The sequence below is a fragment of the Theropithecus gelada genome, chromosome X, assembly GCF_003255815.1.
Source record: "Theropithecus gelada isolate Dixy chromosome X, Tgel_1.0, whole genome shotgun sequence".
Taxonomy (NCBI): Eukaryota; Metazoa; Chordata; class Mammalia; order Primates; family Cercopithecidae; genus Theropithecus; species Theropithecus gelada.
The window spans coordinates 153,088,532-153,112,074 of NC_037689.1; the positions used below are offsets into that span (position 1 = coordinate 153,088,532).

At 39.8% G+C, this 23,543-nt stretch overlaps 1 protein-coding gene across 3 annotated transcripts in view; it reads left to right on the forward strand.

Moving 5' to 3' along the window:
* The window catches only part of VAMP7 (vesicle associated membrane protein 7), a 71,312-nt gene extending 58,885 nt beyond the window's left edge, over window positions 1-12,427 (forward strand). For all 3 annotated transcript variants that reach the window (XM_025373210.1, XM_025373209.1, XM_025373211.1), the window contains 2 exons: window positions 8,398-8,490; window positions 10,545-12,427. In XM_025373210.1, the coding sequence (XP_025228995.1) occupies window positions 8,398-8,490; window positions 10,545-10,613 (162 nt within the window). In that variant the 3' untranslated portion in view covers window positions 10,614-12,427. The remainder of the gene's footprint in view (window positions 1-8,397; window positions 8,491-10,544) is intronic.
* The last annotated feature ends 11,116 nt before the right edge of the window (window positions 12,428-23,543 follow it).

The following is a 23,543-nucleotide window of genomic DNA, read 5'->3' on the forward strand; positions in this document are numbered from 1 at the left end:
TTTACTGTGCCCTGTCCCCAGAGGTGGAGTCTACAGAGACAGGCAGGTTCCCTTGAGCTGCTGTGAGCTCCACCCAGTTCGAGCTTCCCAGTGGCTTTGTTTACCTACTTAAGCCTCAGCAATGGCGGGGGCCCCTCCCCCAGCCTCGCTGCTGCCTTGCTGGTAGATCACAGACTGCTGTGCTAGCAATGAGGGAGGCTCCGTGGGTGTGGGACCCTCCCGGGCAGGTGTGGGATATGATCTCCTGGTGTGCCCGTTAGCTTAAAGCGCAGTATTGGGGTGGGAGTTACCCGATTTTCCAGGTGTTGTGTGTCTCAGTTCCCCTGGCTAGGAAAAGGGATTCCCTTTCCCCTTGCGCTTCCCAGGTGAGGCGATGCCTCGCCCTGCTTCAGCTCTTGGTGGTCGGGCTGCAGCAGCTGACCAGCACCGATTGTCCGGCACTCCCCAGTGAGATTAACCCAGTACCTCAGTTGAAAATGCAGAAATCACCGGTCTTCTGTGTCGCTCGCGCTGGGAGTTGGAGACTGGAGCTGTTCCTATTCGGCCATCTTGCTCCGCCTCCCGTTTCCTGACTTTTTAATGATCGCCATTCTAACTGGTGTGAGATGGTATCTCACTGTGGTTGTATTCTTTTGAGTTTCTGATGAGCCTCTCCAAAGGAGGCAATCAGGTACGCATTTATCTCAATGAGCAGAAAGGTGACTTTGAATAGAATGGGAGGCAGGTTGGCCATAAACAGTTCCCAGCTTGACTTTTCCCTTTAGCTTAGTGATTTGGGGGCCCCAAGATTTATTTTCCTTTCACACAGGCATGAAACCAACATTTGTCTCCTCATACGTCTCCATCAGAGCTCTTGAGTGACTAGGTTCATTGTCAATGAGCAGTAATACTTTGAAAGGAATCTTTTCTTTTTGAGCAGCAGATCTCCACAGATCTTCTGTACACCATCCTGTAAACAGATGTGCTATCTTCCTGGTTTGTTGTTCCATTTCAAGAGCACAGGCAGAGTAGATTTAGCATAATTCTTAAGAGCCCTAGATTTTCAGAATGTAAATTACCATTGGCTTCAACTTAGTCATCAGCTGCATTGGTCCCTAATAAAAGTCAGCTTATCCTTTGAAGCTTTGAAGCCAGGTATTGGCTTCTCTCTATGAAAGTCCTAGATGGCATCTTCTTCCAAAAGAACAGTGTTTTGTTTACACTGAAAACAATCTGTTGTTTAGTATAGCCACCTCTATCAATCTTAGCTAGGTCTCTTGGATAACTTACTGTGGCTTCTCTGTCAGCACTTGCTGTTTCACTTTGTACTTTCATGTTATAGAGGTGGCTTCTTTCCTTAAACCTCATGAACCAACTTCTGCTAGCTTTAAACTTTTCTTCTGCACCTTCCTCGCCTCTCTCAGCCTTCATAGAATTGACGAGTTAGGGCCTTGCTCTGAATTAGGCTTTGGCCTAAGGAAATGTTTTGGCTGGTTTAATCTTCTATCCAGACCCCTGAAACATTCTCCATGTCAGCAGTAAGGCTGTTTTGCTTTCTTATGTGTGTGTTCACTAGAGTAGCACTCCTAATTTCCTTCAAGAACTGTTCCTTTACATTCACAACTTGGTTAACTGTTTGTCACAGGACACCAAACTTTAGACCCATCTCAGCTTTCAACATGCCTTACTCACTAAGCTTAATTATTTTTATCTTTTGATTTAAAGCAAGGGATGTATGACTTTTCCTTTCACTTGAATTCATAGATGCCATTGTAAGGTTATTAATTGGCCAAATTTCAATATTGTGTCTCGGCAAATAGGGAGGCCTGAGACGGAGAGAGATAAGAGAATAGCTGGTCAGTGGAACAGTTAGAACACACAACATTTATCAGTTAGCTCCATCATCTTATATAGGCATAGTTTATGGCACCCTAAAACAATCACAATAGTAACATCAAAGGTCACAGATCGTCATAACAGATAGAATGAAAATAATGAAAAGTTTGAAATGTTATAACAAAACGCAGACATGAAGTGATCACATGCTGTCAGAAAAATGGTGCTGCCAAAACCAAACACTGCATTTTCTAATTCATAAGTGGGAGTCGAACAGTGAGAACACATGGACACACGGAGGGCAACATCACACACTGGGGCCTGTCGGGGAGTTGGGGCTAGGGGAGGGAGAGCATTAGGAGAAATACCTAATGTAGATGACAGGTTGATGCATGCAGCAAACCACCATGGCACGTATATACCTATATAAGAAACCTGCATGTTCTGCACGTGTATTCCAGAACTTAAAGTATAATAATAATAATAAAAAGAAACAAAAAGTACAGGCCAAGCAGAAAAAAAAAACACCAGAAAAATGGTGCTGATAGTCTCATCATGGGGTTTCCACAGACCTTTGATTTGAAAAAAAAAGTAAAAAAACACCAGTATGCATGAAGTGCGATAACATGAAGTACAATAAAAGGAGATATGCCTGCAATTCTTTCTGTTGTTCTTTATTGTTTTCTGCAGTTCTGTTTCCATGTACGATTTTTTTGCTTCAAACTGAAGTTCTTTTATTGTTTGTTACAATGTTGATCCTGATGGGAGATTCTCTAAGCTTTTGTCTGAAAATCTGGTTTCATCATTTTGTTGAAGAATACTTTATAGTTTTTTAGTTTTTCACAATGTCAATTTAAAAAAAAAATTAGTGCTTTAAAAATGCCATTCCATTTTTCTTTGGCTTTCACATGTTCTTGGAGAGATTGTCATCTCTCTTAGTCTTACTTGAAAAATAGTGATTCTTACCCCACCTTTGGCTGTTTTTATTGTTGTTGTTTGTTTTGTTTTTTTTAAGACAGAGTCTCTCTCTGTCACCCAGGCTGGAGTGCAGGGGCATGATCATGGCTTACTGCTGCCTCCACCTCCCGGGCTCAAGTGATCCTCCTGCCTTGCCTCAGCCTCCCAAGTAGGACCACAGGCATGCGCCATCACACTTAGCTAATTTTTAAAATTTTTCTTAGAGATAGGGGTCTCCCTATGTTGCTCTGGCTGGTCTCAAACTCCCAGGCTCACGTGATCCTCCCACCTTGGCTTCCCAAAGTGCTGGAAAGATAGGCATGAGCCACCACACCTGGCCCCCTTTGGCTGGTTTTAAGAGTGTCTTTTTATATTTGGTTTTCAACTTTTTATATATGGTTATTAGCTTTCTGTGGCTGCTATCACAAATTATCACAAATCTGGTGGCTTAAAACAACAAAAATTTATTTTCTCCCACCGCTGGATTTCAGAAGTTCAAAATTAGCATAACTGGGCTGAAATTAAGGTGTTAGCAGGGCTACACTCCTTCCAGAGGCTCTAGGAGAGAATCTGTTCGTGCCTCTTCCAACTTCAGGTGGCTGCCAGTATTTCTTGACTTGTGGCTGTATCATTGTAGTCTCTGCCTCCATATTCACATTACCTTCTCCTTTGCATGTGTGTCAAGTCTCCATCTACTTTCCTTCTCTAGAGACATTTGTGATGTCATTTAGGGCTCATATGTATAATCCAGGATACGCTCTTCATCTCAAGATTCTTGACATAATCACATCTGTAAAGACCCCTTTTCCAGATAATATCACATATGTCACATTCACAGGGATTAGGACACAGGCATATCTTAGGGCAACATCTAACAATTGTTCTTTATAGGTGAACTTGTTTTAACAGGTGGTTTGTCAGTGTTCAGGTGTTGACCTGAGGATGGTGGAGGAATCTCCATTACAACCTGTTGAATCACACAACTATGTTCGGATTTATTAGTTTCATTCCTCACTGCTTTTTCTCATCTACATCATCTTCCTCTTTCTTGAATTATGTATTGTGAATTAGTCTTTGTAGTATATCCTCACACATCATCTTCATATGAGTTTGTGGGTGATAATCCCTTCAAGAACAAAAGTGTTATTTTGGTCTCATATTTGAACAATGTTGACTAGTGTAGAAGTCTAGGGTTAAGATCATTTTCTCTCAAAATTCTCTGAATATTGCCGCGTTTCAGTGCATGAAGAGTTTAGGCATCTAAGAAGCTCAACAACTATATAGCTTACACGTTTTTTATTTGGGCCAAGTTTGAGGACTGCAACCCAGAAGCGTAGATTCAAGTTGCTCTGAATGAAACTAATTAGCAGCCGTTACAAGTAGGTTTTTAAAGGAAAAAAGGAGAGGCAGTATCTAATTTGTTTACCAAGAATTTACATTAAAATAACAAGTTATTGATTGGCTATACATTGTCCTTTGTATCACAGATTCCAGGAACATGAAGATAATGGTCGAGGGAGCTAGTCAGCAACAAAATGCCTTTAAACAGTTGCCCCTCTGGGTATTGTGTGGGGGGTGTGACTGAAGTCCCCATACTCATGTCTTCTGGGCCTGATAAATTTTATATACCTCACATAGCTCAGGCTGCTCTGAGCTGTTTTTCTTTTCTCATTTCCCCCTTTTGATCAAAATTTTTCTCTTCTGAAAGCATTGATGATTAGCATTTTAGATGTAAGTTTATCCCATGTCACTGGGGAGACTTATTCCCAGACATTCTTGTCCCATGTTGGATGGAAAGAGGTAAAAAAGGTACTATGGCTTAAAGAAGTTAATGAGGTCTCCAGGCTAAACTGATTGGCAACACAGAGGGGCAGAGCAACAGGATCTCAGTCAAGCCATCCACTCATGATGGAGCCATGGCATGAACAACTATACAGTTTACTCAAGTCCACCCTCACTTATGACACCAACTGCAAGTTTGGGGATTCCCCAAACCACCCTCAGATTTGATAGTTCATTAGAAGGATTTATAATACTCCATAAACACTGTTATACTCACAGTTATGGTTTATTACAGGCAAATTATGCATAGTAAGACCAGCCAAGGGAAAAAGTGTATAGGGTGGAGTTTGGGAAGATACCAAATGTAGAGCTTCTGTTGTCCTCTTCCCATGGCGTCAGGACACATTACTCTCTTGGCATCAATCTGTGACAAAATGTACAGAGCATTGCCCAACAGGGAAGCTTACCCAAGCCTTAGTGTTCAGAGTTTTTATTGGGGTTTTATTATGTAGGCATTATTGACTGACTGCCCTCTGGCTTGATCTCAGTCTCCAGCTCCACTGGCTGTGATCCACAGCCTCCTAAATCACACAGTTATTTTTTTCTGGAGTGTCTTTTCCCCACCCTAAATCACACTGTTACTATCTAGATTACAATCTATTAGAAAAATAAATCAAGGCTGTGCATGGTGGCTCATACCTATAATCCTAATATGTCGGGAGACCAAAGCCAAAAGATCTCTAAAATCCAGAAGTTCAAGACCAGCCTGGGCAACAAAGTGAGACCTTATCTCTACAAAACAAAAAAAAAACAAAAAAAAAAAACAAAAAGAAAAAATTAGGTATGATGGGGTGCGCCTGTAGTCCTAGCTACTTGGGAGGCTGAAGATGGAGAATTGCTTGAACCCAGGAATTCAGAGCTGCAGAGAGCTATGATCACACCACTGCACTCCAGGCTGGGTTACAGAGGGGTGACCTCCATCTCAAAAAAAAAAAAAAAATTTTTTTTTTAAAGCCCATTTATGATAGCATCAAAAAGAGTAAAATATGAATATATTTTAACCAAGGATGTAAAAAATGTGCACACTGATGAAAGAAATTGAAGAAGACACAAATCAATGGAAAGATATTCTATGTTTGAATCAATATTATTAAAATGTTCATACTGCCCAAAGCAATACACAGATTCAACACAATCCCTATTGAAATTCCAATGGCATTTTTCACAGAATAGAAAAAACAATTCTAAAATGTGGATGAAACTAGAAGACATTATATTAAGTGAAATATACCAGATACAAATGGACAAATACTGTATGATTTCACTTATATATGGGATCTAAGAAAATTGTTGATTTCAAAAAAGCAGAGAGAGAATAGTGGTTGCCAGGGGGTGGAGACATGGAGAGATGTTGGTCAAAGTGTATAAACTTACAGTTATAAGATGAATAAGTTCTGGATATTGGACATACAGCATGGCAACTATAGTTAATAATAATGTATTGAATATTTGAAATATGCTATAAGAATAAATCTTAAGCATTCTCACCACACATCCAAACAAGTAACTATGTGAGGTGATGGATATTTTACTTAGCTTGATTGTGGTAATCATTTCATGATGTATACATATATCAGAATATCACATTGTATACCTTGAATATATGCCATTTTTATTTGCCAATTATACTTCAAGGCAGAAAAACATAAAATGAGTAGAAACAAAAGGTTGGAGTTCTGAAATGTTACTAAAAGTAACATTTGCCTTTTTTCAATATTCTTGCCACATGGTACGTAGGTCCTTTTAGTCTGAAGATTCAAGTATTTCTTATTTGGGGGATATTTTCTTCAGTTAGTCCTTTGATTATTGATCTTTCTCTTTTGGTTGTATTCTCTCCTGTGACTGCTAATAGGTGCCTAAATCAGTACCAGGCACATAATAAGCACATATTAAGTATCTGTTGATTTTATAAATCGATCCTGGATTTGCTTGATCAGTTTTCCATGTATCTTACATCTTCTTTCATAATTTACAACCTAGACATTTTGCTCTGTTTTCAGAGCAATTTTTTTTGAATTGTTACTGCAGAAGCTGCTTTTGCTCATTTATGTTCTGCTTTTAAAAAATTATGCCAGTCATTTTATTAAAATACAGTTTTTGGAATATTGTCTTATGTTATCTAATTTTTTATGTCCTCTGATGACTTTGTGTGAAACTAGTGCAATTATGTCTTGTATCTGAGGATACTTATTAGACATTTTTTATTACTATTATTCTATCTTGTTTCCCATATTAACTTAGTTCCATTAAGGACTGTTTGCCCCCATTGCTTTTTTTGTCTCCACACTTTAAGCACTATTTCTTCTCAAAAGTTCTAGTCCATATGTATATTCTATTCAACATATATATTTAGCTCTAGATGTAACCAGTTTTGGTCTGTGCCTCCAGGTGGCATCCTGTGCACTCTTCATCAAGTGAAACCCAAAGGCTGGTGCCCCTGTCAGTTGTTCTACCGCAGAGACTTTGTGGTGTATGTGGTTGGAGATTAATCTATGGTTAAGGGAGTGGTTTTTTTTAAAACCAGTATGTTGAAGTATGATATACATAAGTGCGTCAACTGTGAGCATACAACTTGTATTTTCACAAAGTGAACATACCATGTAGAACCAACACCCAGATTAAGAACTAGAGCATGAACAGGACCCCAGAAGCTCCCTTTTGCCTTCTGTTAGTCGCTGCTCCCCTCCAAAGGTGGCCACTGTCCTGATTTCTCCACATAGATTAATAAAATACAGCAGGGGCCTAGAGTGGTGGCACACAACTATAGTCCCAGCTACTCGGGAGGCTGAGGTGGGAGGATCGTTGGAGCCCAGGAGGTCGAAGCTGCAGTGAGTCGTAATTGTGCCACGGCACTCCAGCTGGGGCGACAGATCAAGACCCTGTCTCAAAATAAATAATAAAATATAGCAGGTACTCTGTTTATGTCAAGTTTCTGTTGCTCAAAATGATGTTTATGAGATTCATCTGTGGTAAATTGGGTAAATGTAGTAGTAGATTGTGAATTGTCATTGCTGTATTGTATACCATGTTATGACTCTCCTACAATTTATTTATGCATTGTACAGTTGATGGGCATTTGGGTGGTTTCCAGTTTAAGGTATGAAAAGTAGTGCTATCCAGAACATTTTTGTATATGTCTTTTGGTGAATTTGTTCATAAATCTGTTGGGTACATACCCAGAGTGGAATTGCTGGATTATTAGGAGGTTTCGTTGGTTGGTTGGTTGGTTGCCTTTTTGTTTTAAACTCCTTGTATCCTGGTGGGAATCGTTCAGTAGATACTGAGAAATTGATGAGGCAAAAGAAAATGGATAGCAGAAGGAATGAAGTTCTATGGGTTTTGGCCCTCACTAAAGTAAATACATATCTTCCTATGGAAATCAAACAGGTTTTTATGGCTCAAAGCCCCAGAATTATACTGGGCAGAATAGGCAAATGTGCTTGCAGTCAGCTGGCTTTAAAGGAGCCTTTCTTATTGGAAGTATAGAGAGGAAAATGCTTTTCCACTAGGGGAAGAACCACTTCTGGTGCTCAACATCATGTGCATTGCTGCAGTGGAGAAGAAAAAAGAGGGAAGCCTTTTAATTGGGCTCATACTGCTTATGATAGGCCTGGCAGAGTCTTGCTTTTGGCAGCTATTGAGTATGAATGGCCAGTCTCTACTTGTAAAGAGAGATCATTGGACTTAAACAGAATTAATGGAAATAAAATGTTCGCATGTTGTTATTGCAAATCATTCATGTAGTCAGTGCCAGGGGTTAAACAATTCTTGTCTCTTTTCTAGTCTGTCACCTTCAAAACTACCAGCAGAAATCTTGCTCGAGCCATGTGTATGAAGAACCTCAAGCTCACGATCATTATCATCATCGTATCAATTGTAAGTTTTTGTCCTTTTAGTGTACGGCTTTATTTTTCAGTCTCTAAGAAATTAGGTACTAGAATTATTTCTCAGTGAGTAACACTCTGAAATGAGCTACATATGTCTTTTAATAGTGAAACACATGACCAGGCAGTGGCTTTCCTATGAAGTCACATAGGAAATATCTCTACTTAAACCCCTCCTTCCTATTGAGAATTATTATATATAAAGAGACATATAAAACTGACATCACAGAAATGTAGTTATTTTAAATAAAGTTATTTCTGTTTATATGTAATGGGTTTATTGTTTTTATTTGTATATTAATTATGTATTTTTAAAGTTTTAATTTCTAATATGGCAAATGCTGATAATTATAATCCCCCTTAAACAAGAACTCTTTGAAGTCCTCAGTAATTTTTGAGTGTGTAAAGAGGTCCTAAACCACAACTTTTAAAACTATTGCTAACGGGTGGGGGGTTCTTCACCCTGTTCATGGTCAGATAAAGTTGCCTTTCCTCCCCATCCTCCAGTCATGTCCAGAAGCCCAAAGTTACCTCCAAGCAGATACCTCTGACCCTGCGTCTCCTCGACCACAGTTTAAGGGTCCTCTGCCTTAGACAGTTGGATTTATCTAAAAGAGAAGAGCAGTCATAGATCTGTAGATTTTATACTGGAAGTAATTGTCATGGCCTTGAATGGTTCCTTGCTCAGGCTTCTCTTTTTAACATCACATTTTAGGCTCCTGAGCTTAGCTTCTTATTGTTTGGTCTGGGAGTTTAGGTTGATTTGTGCAGCTGAATTTTTGTTAAATTCAGAATATATTTACTGATTACTTACTACATGCAGAGCACAGCTCTAAATGCAATATCAATCTTTGCCAAAAGGTGTTGTCACCTAACGAGATGTACTTCAGCTTCAAAAATCCTTATATTACAGCTGTGACAAATAGTCAACTTTACATCAAGTTGGTAAACTTTACATTTGTTTCTTGTGTATGTGTGAATATGATGTCAGAAGTTCAACCTATTCATTAATAAACAGAATTTGCTGTAATCTGCCTCCCAACCCTGACCATATTTACAGTTCCCTACAAGGCAAATGCTGCTCACTTTTGGAGCAAAGGGTATGCAATTCATAAATGCATCCTTTTCCAAGCTTGCGAGTAATGAAATCAGTCACTTAAAGATCTCAAGAAGTTGCAATTTAAAGCAAAATAAAGCCAGGCATAGTGGCTTATTCCTGTAATCCCAGAACTTTGGGAAGCTGAGGCAGGAGGATCGCTTGAGGCCAGGAGTTTGAAGCCATCCTGGTCAACATAGTGACACCCTATCTCTACAAAAATAAAAAATAAAAATAAAGCAAAATAAAGTGACTAATGCAGTGAACCTAATGTTTAAAATCTGTTTTTTTGTAATATAATAATGTGAACAAGTAGTGACTATTTTATAATTTAAAATTAAAATCTAAAATTAAAAAGCAAACACATCTGTAATAGCACCAGTATTTTTGCAATGTTACTTACATCATCTGCTTTTCTTTGTTTTGGTCATCGTAATTATTGTGTCGTTATCCACTGAACAGTTCATAGCAGTATTCTTTCCCATAAGTGATACAGATGAAAGCCTTCTACTCAGGCTTTTAAAATATATTCTTATATTAATCACAAATTAAATTCATGTGCAAAACCTAAAAATATAATTAATGAAATCATAGTTCAGGAGAATTATGCTTATTTGTGATTTTTTTATGACTTGTTAATCACACGTCAGTAAGAGTTGCTCATTTAGCCTTGATTCTGCCGAGTTACCAGTGAAGAGCAACAACCCCACTGCTTTCTCTCCCACTGAAGGAAACGCTAGAATTCAAGCGGGTGTGAGTTACACCAAAAAGGACAATTTTAACTACACTTCTGTCTTGGAAAATACTTGATTAGTGTGTTCCATTACTACATAACTGCTACTCTAATGGAATCAGAAGTATTTTTTAATAAGGCTCTACTTTCCTATATATATTATTTAGAATAACATGATTGATTCAAGAAAATAAAATTGCCCTCCTCCTCCCTCCAGGTATTCATCTATATCATTGTCTCACCTCTCTGTGGTGGATTTACATGGCCAAGCTGTGTGAAGAAATAAGAAAAAGTTATCATTAACCAAGGATATGAGAGAACAAGGAGTTAAAAGCAATCCATGTGACTCAAGCCTTTCACATACTGACAGATGGTATCTGCCAGTCTCTTCAACCCTCTTCTCACTTTTTAAAATCTTGTTCCATGCCTCCAGGTTTACCTTTGTCTTATCAACCAGTTTATTCCCATGAACTTCAGATTGAACCATTCATTGCAGCAGTAGCCTTAAAATGGCTTTTGTTTATTTCTTTGGTTTGTTTACTAGTGTCATCTATTTAGAGCAACATTTTTGTTTTTAATTGCACAAAGCTGTCGCCACTAGTCTTATGAGCTATCTTCTAAAACTGTGGAGAAATTTTGTATGTGCACACAGAAGTATTCAAGAGACAGTATTGCTAACATCTCATTTTAATGTCTTTTGTTAATGAGAAGTTTTAGGTGCTTCAAAACAATATAAATGGATAATAGTTGTGATTTGGGGAATTGTAATGACGTTTGTGCTGCTTCCTTCTAAGAGCTCAAAGTATGAAACATTCTTATTTCAGTTAGAAATGTTCAGATGGGGAGCATTTTGCTAGGCCATTAGAAGCACACAGATTATCCTTGTTCTCCTAGTATTCCCTTTCAGGAATAAAGTTCAGTGTGCTGATCATTCACAATACAGTGGATAGCTTGGTATCTTCTGTTTTCCCATTGCAGTTGATTTGAGAAGATGAAGATTTAAATATTGTTGAAGGTTGCAGTTTTTTAATTGTGTTCCTTCTTCTTCTGTGAATATTTAGGGAAATCATGTCACTAATAGAATATGTAGTAGAGGGAGCGGGGAGGTAAATTCCTCTGACTTGCCAAAGAAAAAGAAGGGAACCACAATGGATGTGTTAGCATTTTAGCTGTGCAAAGGGGAGGTAGTGTGGGAAAAGTGTTTCCATTCTGGGAAAAGGCCAAACCTAATACGGTCAGCAGTCAACTCTAGGGTTTGGGCTTGACTCCTGTTGAATAATAGTTTGAGCATTCTTTGTGGTTTAATAAATTCTTAAATCTGCCTAGTTTTGATGAATTCTTTTGTGAAACTTGAAAGAGAATAGATAGTATGACATATAGAATTAATACAAAACAGTTTAACCATTTAACTGCAGTGTAAGAAAATTGGACTGTAATCATATCGCTACTGGCATCTGTTATCTAGTATGCATTTCTGGTGTGTATCTGAAAGGAAGACATTTTCTACCCTAGATCCAATTGCATTTATTTATCAATAAGTGCCATTAAATTGAAATTATATTACATTTTACACTTTCTCAATGAATGAACAAATTAGTCTGTAGAATCTAGCCACCTGTTTAGCCTAGTCATGTGCCTTGAACATATATGTGTCCCATAATCTAGCTTATGGTACCTGTTCTTCCATCCAAACCTTTCAATTCATGCTATCTGATTCATTTATTTGACATATATCTTAGGCCCACTTGAACTCTTTTCTTGTTTATCTAGCATAGCACAAATGTTTTTCCAGTCTTCTTTATCAACACTAATGCCTCTTAATTGCATCAGCATTTCCTATTGGAAAATACATCTGTCCCAGAAAAACATTTGGCATTCCTGAATAATTTCCAAATGTTTTTAATCCAAAGAAAAAGGTTTCAAGTTTATTTCCCTTTCTTATACACACCTGAATAAAATTGATGTGCATGTTTTAGGGATCAATAACCTAACTGTTCCTTGGTCTATTTATGTATAAGAATGCTTTTTAAAGCAAACATGTCTCATTTTAAATGACGCACAAACTGAAGACGTTAATAAAATTTAAGAGTAATACAATGATTTGCTTGTTTTAAAAGTTCTTTCTGGAGCCTAATTTCTTCTGATGACATTTGCCATTGTGTACAGAACAAAAGTATTTTACTTATGCCGAAAATATATTAAAAAGTGTTACCTGGAGACTTTCAGTAAAGATCTATAGCATAGTTTCAGGTGTGTAGAATTTCTTCAAAAGACACAAATGAACTTAAAAAATATATAGCCCATGGTGAAACCAATGAAAGATTCTGAAATGATCACACAGCCTTCACAACGATTGTCGTGAGCCCATGATTTAGATAGATCTGAAAAAGAACCCCAGGGATTGTCATCCAGTTCAGCACAATTCTGAAAAGTCTTTCTATCTAAAGTTAAATGACTGGTTCTGAAAGAGACTCAAAGGGAAGGCATAATGGTGGGAGGGAATAATTCATTATAGCAAACAGGGTTACCTAAACAGAAATAAAAGAAAAACGGGCACAAATCAAATATACAAATAGGTCACAACAAAATAATCAGTCACTTGGGACCTCTGAACGTAAGGTGGCTAAAGTCAGGTATAGAATATGTTTTTGTTACAGGCTGCAGTAACTTAAAAACAGCCTATTTAAGTTCTCCCTTGGCTTTATCCAGATTAAACTCTGTTTTCCAAACACTTGTCTTGGCTCTGCTGTCTTCACTGGATTCACACTGATATACACGGCAACCACAACCACTACTTCCACCCTGTTTATTACCAACAGAGTCAAGCAAGAAACTATTATCTAAGGCACCTACATTCACTATTAAGGAAAACAGAGTTTAATATAGGATTCAAGGTTACACAAATGTGTGACAAACTGGGAAGTGAAGGTCTGGAAGGCAGGTACCAGAAGAACAGTCCTAGCACTTTCACTTGAGGCATTGACATAGGCGGACAGGTCAGAACTTGCTGGAAAACCTGAGAATCCCTGTATGTCTGCTTGCTGATATGTTTTTGCTGTGTCCCCACCCAAATCTCACCTTGAATCGTAATCCCCACATGTCGAGGGAGGGACCTGGTGGGAGGTGATTGGACCATAGAGGCAGTTTTCTCCATGTCATTCTCATTATAGTGAGGGAGTTCTCATGAGATCTGATGGTTTTATAAGTGTTTGACAGTTCCTCCTTCACACACTCACTCTCCTGCTGCCTTCTGAAGAAGGTGGCTGCTTCCCCTTCCACCATGATCGTAAGTTTCCTGAGGCCTCCCCAGCCATGCGAAACTGTGAGTCAAACCTCTTTCCTTTGTTAACTACCCAGTCTCGGGTAGTATCTGTACAGTAGTGTGAGAGTAGACTAATAGACTTGCCAAAGTTGGTGTGTGAAGAGAGAGACATGTGGAAAGGTTTATGGAAGCCACAGCTTCAGTAGAGCTGATGCCAAGTACCAAGTAGTACGCTTGCAGCCCCAGCTGGTTGACTAGCAGTCCACAGAATGAGTTGGATGTGGAATGGAAAAGATTGAGGAAAATCTGGGACACACCAGGCACCTAAGCATCTTTGTGTCCTTTGAAGGGTACTGACCTCCACTTTTTTTCTGCTTTCCAAGTCTCATGTAAGTTCATCTCACTGATAAAAGCTAACCCTAAAACCATCTAGGGTAAGGGGATTCTACGAAATTCTCAGCTTCTGGCAAGAGCAATGGTGCCAGTCTAGCATAGCCCAGTTCCTTCTAGACTCATTCATAGGATTGGCTCTACTGCTTTATCAAGACACTTTTGGTAAGTTAAAGCATTCTTCTGGTCAGAATACACTGTACAAAATTATTTTGGGTTCGTGCTCTTTATTAAACCCAAACAATCTAAATCCCAAATGCTGTGACTTTCTATATCTCTTCCAAAGAGAAAGAAAATCATGGCAATATTCTGTATAAGAAAACTAACATGCACAGGCTGACACCGTGTTTTTTCTTTTTAAATCCCCATTCCCAGTTTAGAAAAGCACAAAGAAAACTTTAAAAAGACACAGGAAGGGGAACATCACACACTGGAGCCTGTCGTGGGGTGGGGTGAAGGGGGAGGGATAGCATTAGGAGATATACCTAATGTAAATGAGTTAATGGGTGCAGCACACCAACACGGCACATGTATACTTATGTAACAAACCTGCACATTGTGCATATGTACCCTAGAACTTAAAGTATAATAAAAAATAAATAAAAGAAGTGAAAATGGCTGGTTCCTGCTTTAACTGATGACATTCCACCATTGTGACTTGTTACTCCCCTACATTAACTGAGTGATTAACCTTGTGAAATTCCTCTCCTGGCTCAAAAGCTCCCCAACTGAGCACCTTGTGACCCCCGCCCCTGCCTGCAAGAGAACAACCCCCTTTGACTGTAATTTCCCACTACCCACCCAAATCCTATAAAACATCCCCACCCCTGTCTCCCTTCGCTGAATCTTTTCGGACTTGGCCCACCTGCACCCAGGTGAAATAAACAGCCTTATTTCTCACACAAAGCCTGTTTGGTGGTCTTTTCACAGGGACGTGCATGACACCAATGATGACCTTAAATGATTTTTAATTAACTTCAGCTTAATAGGCCATCATTTTCAGGACCCAACTGTTAAAAGACAAAATTACAGCACATCTAGGTTTGCAGATCTTAACTGGCTTTTGTTTGAGATTCTAGAATCAGGCAGCAGTCAGGACCAAAAATGGTTCAGAATGCTCTGCCACATGACATCTGCAGGTTATATTTATAACCAGAGAAAAGAAAGTGACATACAGAAAACAGAAGTGAAATACAGAGACAGCGCCATTGGTTACAGCCTGGATTAGCCTTTATGGAACCTAGTTTGAACAGTTGGCCACCTGCCATTGGCTGACACTTGGCAGCTGTGATTGGTTTAGCCTCAGCTATTTGTTATAAACACATTTCTAAGTCAGATTTTCAGTTTGTTTATATACTTTAGGTTGTAGTTCTTTACAAGGACTTGTTGGGAGGCTTCTAAAGCCCAAATTTAGCAACTCCCCACTTTTGATCAGCCTATTAATTTTTAGAAATTGACCAAAATTTTGGGCATTGTCATCATGACTCCACTCTCTGTCATCATTGTACTTATTTGATCTCAGTGTGGAATTCAGAAGTTCTTATTTGGTCTCAGTTCCCACTGGGCAATAGCAGAACAGTGAGTTTTGTAAGATGGAAACAAGGAAACAGAACAATGGAAAATAACAGCTGATTGGTTATGTAAACCAAATGTAAAATTCTAAGGCCCCTAACAACCTGAATGGACTCCTCTCGGCCAAGGGGATTCCAGAGTTAACCAGAAAATCTAGTTCAGACCATTGTGAAAGAGGGGGTTGGACATGCCTCATTATACCCCTCCAGCATTAACATCAACACAGACCTTAGGTCTGATAAGAAACATTTATAATCTTTTTTTCCCTGAAGACTGCTACTTGAAGGCTTCATCTGCATAATAAAACCTAGGTCTCCATAACCCCTTATCCACCCAGACATTCCTTTCTATTGATAACAACTCTTTCAACTAATTCCCAGTCAGAAAATTTTAAAATCTACCTATGACCTGGAAGCCCCCACCCCTTGAGTTGTTCCACCTTTCCAGATCAAACCAGTGTAAATCTTACATGTATCGATTGATGTATTTATGTCTCCCTAAAATGTATGAAACAAGCTTTACCCTGACCAACTTGGGTAAATGTCATCAAAACCTCCTGAGACTGTGTCATGGATGTGTCCTTAACCTTGACAAAATAAACTTTCTAAATTCACTGAGACCTGTCTCAGATATTTTGGGTTCACAGTTAATATCAGGTTACTTTTTGGGTAAGGGTTAAAGCAGAGGGGATTTCCTTATGCTGACTCAGGTAGACTGGAATCACTTCTTTTTCATGAAACACTGGTCTGTTTTGGGATTTATCTGCTTCCTTAAAGCTTCAGTTTGGTTGAGTGGCATTTAGCATCAGTGACTCCATTCTAGTTTGGCCTGGTCTGTTGTGGCCTAATGCAGGAGCCCAGTCCAGAACAATAGCCTGCCATAATTTGTTTAATAACTCTCCCCTTTTGGTCAGGTTCTCACCTAGGTGAGAGTGTGACCAAAACACAGGGCATTAGTAGTACTCTCAGTCACCATCGTTTTGGGTTTCTGGTCTCATTATAACCCCAAAGGTTCTTAGCCACGCCAAAGAATTGGTGTCGCGGTAGCCCGCGGTGGGAGAGACACGGATCGGACCGAGAGAAAAAAGCTGTAGGCTTTATTGAGCAGAGTGGCAGTACAAAGTTTCCACAGCGTGGAAGGGGTCCTCAGCGGGTAGCCAGTGTTAGATTTTTTGACCACCTTTTAAATGCTTTAAGGTGGCAAAGATGTTACCAGAGTGAGAAACAAAGACAATTAACATGTCTCAGATCTTGAGGAAAACTGGAATTGTAACTTAAGTTTGATGACTTTATAACCTTGCAGCGGCAGGGCAAAGGAGACAGGATCTCACAGGATTTTACAAACTGTGTTTAAAGGAATCGGAATTGGGAGCATAGATAAGGTCCGCTGGTGACAGAAAAACAGGCTTTTAACATTCCTTTTAGTTTCAGGGAGCGGGAAGGGAGAGAGGACACAGGGAAGCTTACAGTGAAATTTTCACTGTTTATAGCTTTCCTGGGGAAGAAAACACATGCACAAATTCTGATGTTAGGAATATTTTAAGCACATATCTTCAATATTATTCATCCAGGACCGAAGTAAGTCCGGTGGCAGAAAATGAGTGAGTTTCACAGCTATGTGATAAAGCCTCCATAAAAATCCCTGAAAGAGGTGGAGGATCACTTGAGGCCAGGAATTTGAGGCCTGCCTAGGCAACACAGTGAGACTCCATCTCTACAGAAAATAAGACAGTTGGGTGTAGTAGTGTCCACATGTAGTCCCAGCTACTCAGGAAACTAAGGCAGAAGGATTGCTTGAGGGCAGGAGTTGAAGGCTGCAGTAAGCTATCATTGTACCCCTGCACTCCAGGCTTGGGATAGAGCAAGACTTTGTCTCTTAAAAAATCCTAAAAGATGGGGTTTAAAGAGATTCTAAATTGTTAAATACATCCAAGTGCAGGGAGCATGGCAAACCCCAACTCCATGAGGACAGAGCTTCCGCACGTGAGACCCTTCCAAATCTTGCTTTGTGTGCCCCCTTATCTGGCTGTTCATGTGTTTTCTTTACCATGTCCTTTATAATAAACTGGGGTCTTAGTCCTTTCAGGTTGCTGTAACAAAATACCATAGACTGGGTAACTTTTAAACAACATAAATTTGTTGCATATAATTCTGAAGCCTGGAAAGTCTAAGATCAAGGCACTGGAAGATTCCATGTCTGGTGAGGGCTCATCTCTCAGAGATAGTACCTTCTAGCCATGTCCTCACATGGCAGAATGGATAAACAGGCTACCTACAGACTCTTTTATATTGGCACTTGTGCCATTCATGAGGGCAGAGCCTTGACTATTGGGGGAACCCACCCCCAATATTTCTACATAGGTTGTTTCTATTTTCCATAAGTGTCAGCCGGCTGATAAATAAAGAGAAAGAGTACAAAGAGAGGAATTTTATAACTGGGCCGCTGGGGGTCCACATATTGATAGGACTGTGATGCCCACCTAAGTCTCTGACCAGCAAGTTTTTATTAAGGGTTTCAAAAGGGGAGGGGGTGTAAGAACAGGGAGTAGGTACAAAGATCACATGCTTCAAAAGGCAAAAAGCAGAACTACTAGTAAAGGTCTAACAAAGATCACATGCTTCTGAGGCAACAGGACAAAGGGCAAAAGCAGAACTACTGATAAGGGTCTATGTTCAACGGTGCACATATTGTCTTAATAAACATCTTAAATAACAGAAAACAGAGTTCGAGAGCAGAGAACTGGTCTGACCACAAATTTACCAGGGCAGAGTTAGTTTTTCCCCACCCTAGTAAGCCTGAGGGTACTGCAGGAGACCAGGGCATATCTCAGTCCTTATCTCAACTGTGCAAGACAGACATTCCCGGAGTGGCTGTTTATAGACATTCCCCAGGAATGCATTCCTTTCCCAGGGTATTAATATTAATATTCCTTCCTAGGAAAAGAATTTAGTGATATCTATCCTATTTGCACGTCCATTTATAGGCTCTCTGCAAGAATTAAAATATGGCTCTTTTTGCCTGACCCCACAGGCAGTCAGACCTTATGGTTGTCTTCCCTTGATCCCTAAAAATCGCTGTTATTCTGTTCTTTTTCAAGGTGCACTGATTTCATATTGTTCAAACACATATGTTTTACAATCAATTTGTACACTTAACACAATTATCACAGTGGTCCTGAGGTGATGTACATCCTCAGCTTACAAAGATAACAAGATTAAAGTAAAGACAGGTATAAGAAATTATAAAAGTATTATTTGGGAACTGATAAATGTCCATGAAATCTTCACAATTTATGTTCCTCTGCCACAGCTCCAGCCAGTCCCTGTGTTCGGGGTCCCTGACTGCCCTCAACACTTGATGATGAATTACCTGTTAAAACCATACTCTTGGAGGTTAGGTTTCAACATATGAATTTTGGGGGGACACCAACATTGAGATCATATTAACCAGTAAACATAAGTAAATGTTTCTCTGAGTTCTATGAGCCATCATAGCAAATTATCAATCCTGAGGAGGAGGTGTGGGACTGTTCAATTTGCAGCCAAGTCATACAGAAGTGTGAGTAAACTGGGGATTTACTAGTTGTGATTGGCATCTGAAGTGGGGGGCAGTTTGGTGTTATTGAGCCCTTAAACTATTAGGTATGTAATAACTCCAGTTAATTCATGTCATAAATTGAATTATATGGCACCCAGCTGGTGTCCAGAAAGTCGGAGAATTGGTTGATATGGGAAAACCCCTCATATATTTGTTGTCAGAAGTGAAGTATTGAGAGTATAGATGAAAAACAGGTTTTTTTTCTTTTTACAGATGTAATAGTTTTAAATTAACTATTACACCTGAGGGAGAGAACTTTATAAAATAGAGTCCACTATTTATATTCAGTATATTCTGCTTTTAGTCTATAGATTCTACTCATTTCCAAAGTGACCTAGGTTAACACCTTCTGCCCATCACCTGCAGTGAGCTTTTCCATAAATTTGTAATACAGTTAGATTCTTGGTCCCATTCTGTATTTTATCCTTGGATACTACTACACCCTAAATAGTTTGATTTAATTTGTGTAGCTTGTGATTTATTCTTTGGGCTGTAAAATTCTATCAGTTTTATAAAATGCATAGTGTCAGGTATCCACCATTAAAGTACCATACAGAATACTTCAAACACCCACCCTATGTAACCACTGATTCATTTATCTCTGTAATTTTGCCTTTTCCAAAATATCATATAAAATGGGGTGAAATGATGGGTAGCCTCTTCAGGCTGGCTTCCTTCACTTAGCAGTATACATGCAGGATTTACCCATGTCTTTGCATGTGTAGTTTATTCCTTTCTATTTATGAATGGTACTGCATTGCACAGATGCACCCCAATTTGATTATGTATTCAGTTATTGAAGGAAATTCTGATTACATTTTGACCATTATGAATAGAACTGCTATACATAATTACATGCTGGTATATGTTTGAACATAACTTTTCAAAACAGTTAAAGACAGGCAATTTAGGGGTGCAATTGTCAGATTATAAGGTGAGAATTGTTCAGCTTTGGAAAAAAACTGCAAAAGTGTCTTCTGAAGTGGTTGTACCATTGTGCGTTCTACCAGCAATGAATGACAGTTCCTACTGTTCTTCAGCCTCCAGCAACTGGTTTGTCAGGGCTCTTTTAGAGTTCAGCAGTTCTAAAGGGTGTGCAGCTATCTCATTGTTGTTGTAACTTACAATTTCCTAATGATATGTTGAGCACCCTTTTGTATGATTATTTGCTATCTGTATATTTTATTTGATCAGGTGTCCATTTAGCTATTTACTCATTTTAATTGGGTTTTTAGTTATCTTATTGCTTCTTTTTAAGAGTTCATTTTGTGTTACCATTATTTTTAGAGACCGTGTCTTGTTATATTGCTCAGACTGGTCTCAAGCTACTAGCTTCAAGCAATCCTCTCACCTCAGCCTCCCGAGTAACTGAGATCACAGGCATGAGCCACCCCACCCAACATCTCTTTATATTTTTAATACAATTGTTTTAACCAGATATGTATTTTGTAAATACTTTCTCCCAGTCTGTGTCTTGTCTTTGTTCTCTGAATAGGCTCTTTCTCAGAGTTGAAAATTTAGCTTTATAAAGTCTGTGTTATCAGTATTTTTTCTTTTGTGATTTGGCTTTTGGTATTATGTGTTAAACCTCAGCACCAAATCCAAGGTCACGCAGGCTTTCTTCTAGAATGTTTATAGTTTTGCATTTCAAATTTCAGCCTATGGACTATTGTGAGTGAATTTTTGTGTAAACTTTAGTTTGTATTACATTATTTTCATTCCATGTGGTTTCTAAATAATAGTTCCATCACTATTTTTGGAAAATACACGGGATAGTGAATTTCCAAAATGATGGCACTGAGTAAACGAATACTGCATTGTAGTGATTTCTCAAGAGAGCCAGGAGGGGGCCCACATCCACCGATAAACTGTGAGCAAGAGCGTCCTGTGCTGAGTCCTGATGGCCACCAGATGGCACGTGAACCCGCCTCTTCTGACCATCTCCCCTCAGATGGTGGGAGCTGGGAGACAAGAACTTCATTTTCCTCAGTCTTCAGAGGATTCTGCACAGGAAGGGTTCATGTAGAAAAATATAACCCCCAAATCCCACTGTTGCCATTGCACCCTGAGATCATTCTCAACATCCAAGACATAGTGGCTACAATATATATTCACACAATGTCCTCTAGTAGTTAATATCCACTCAGCGGCCCCTACTACTGATGGAATCATGTCCACACAGTGGCCGCTAATGAAATTCACACTCTTTTGAGAGTGATTGGTTTCACAGCTTTGGCTGAAATGGAGCCTCTATAATGAAGTTTGATGTCATCTCTACTTTCCTGGTATGGTATTGATATGGTTGTTTTATAAAGTAATTTACTTTCCAGTAAATTCATACTTACAGGAAACATGCAATAGCAGTACAAAATACCTTTTATCCTTTCTCTGATTCCCCAGTGGTTACTCCAGTACCAGAATTGCAACTTCACACACATCCAGTCGGTCGTTTCCTGGGCTACATACCTTGTACTGAGTGTCATATATACATGTTCCTGTTAAAGTTCCTAGGCATTCATTGTAACTATAGAACAAAAAGATTGTTTTAACTTGTTGCCCTACCTCAGTAACTGGATGTATACACTGAGAGCAGTCCTCCATATGGGGAAAATCAGTGGAAGTTTCTATCCCGGCCCGCGGGATCGTCACTGCAGGCCCTGGAAGAGGGGGTGGGAATTTGGGGAACAAGAGATACGAGAAATGAAGACAAGACAGTGCTCTGATCAAGTCTCTCCTTAATGGCGGTAATGCAGTGCCTTATATACACTTGGAGGGGAAGGGGTTGGGCCAGGGCGAAAATGATCTCATCGCGGAGGGTGTGGCCAGATAGGTATTGGTTTCTCTGGTCGAACGTCATGTGGCGCCTGCGCTGTCAGGTAGCAATTTTCGCGGGCGTGGGAAAAATAGGTGAAGAAGAAGCAGGAAGAGTGCCATCTTTTATGAGGTATTAATACAGGGGAAAAGGCAAAGATAGGGAGGAGGTGCAAGGTGGAAATGAATAAAGCTCAGGCGTTTTTAATCGTCAATTACCATTCGCTATGGCCGGGGCGTGCAGCTCCGGACAAGTTTCTACTATACAAGTCCAAATTATAAGGAAAATGAGTCCTATGATGATTCTCCTCATGCTTTGGCCATGCGTAGACCAGTCAGCTTCTGGGTGTGACTGGAACAGGGCTTGTTGTCCTCTTCAGAGTCACTTTGCAGGGGTTGTCCATGCTCAGTTTTGCCTCACAGGTTTCACTGACTGCAGGTTTCACATGGCTGTGGTGGATCCAGGCTGGGATTCCTTCTACCTTTACAGCCATAGGGGTGGTCAGGATTACAGTCTGAGGTCCTTTCCACCATAGCCACAAAGGGCCTACGTTCCAGTCCTTGATCCACACGCGATCACCTGGCGAGAAAGGGTGAACTGGAGAGAATAAGCTGATGGGACACCTCTCATTTACCCAAGTTGAGATTGTCTAATTTTTCCTAAAGCTTGTAGCTATTGCTGTAATTCAATTTGACCTATCTCTTGGGTAGTGCCTGGAAGCTCCCGTAGTATGGGAGGAGGCCTATGATACAGTATTTCACAAAGGGAGTATCCTGTTTTCTTAGAAGGAGTGCATCTAATTTTAAACAATACCATAGGAAAGGCCTGTATCCACTTTAATCCTGTTTCCTGACATACTTTCTGTAAACTATTTTTGAAAGTCCGATTCATTCATTCCACCTTTCTGGAACTTTGAGGTCAGTAGGCGACATGTAGCTTCCCAGTGATTGCTAACACCTTTGCTGTCTTCTGTATCAAGTCAGCCACAAACGCCGGCCCATTATCTGAGCTGATTCTTAAGGGCAGTCCAAACCTAGGAATAAGATCTTGGAGAAGCATACAGCTTACCTCGTAGGCCTTTTCAGTTTGTGTTGGATAAGCCTCCACCCACCCAGAGAAAGTACACACAATAACCAGAAAATACTTGTTACCTCCACATTTCGGCATTTCTGTGAAATCCACCTGAAGATACTCAAAAAGAGCCGCTCCGTAAGCTTGCATGCAGGGCGGAACAGTGGGGCCTTGCCTCGCATTGTGCTGTTGGCAAGTAACACACCATTGTGCTACTGCTTTGGCAAGGGCTGGCAAGTGTGAGACGTAGAAGTACCGGCCTAACAATTTTTCAAGTGACTCTTGTCCTAGATGAGTAGTTTCGCACATGGCCAATGTGATTGTGGCTCCTAGCAACTGCAGCACAGCTACCCTCCCATCTAGCAGCCTGATCCATGCTCCTTTTATTACTTGCCCCCTTCTGCGTAGAAGAAGTCTTTTTCTTCCTTAGAATAGGTACGTACCAGGTCAGGTGTTTGAGGGAGTAAGGGGGCTACTACTGATGCCCGGTAAGGGGTGGATGCCGCTTTTTG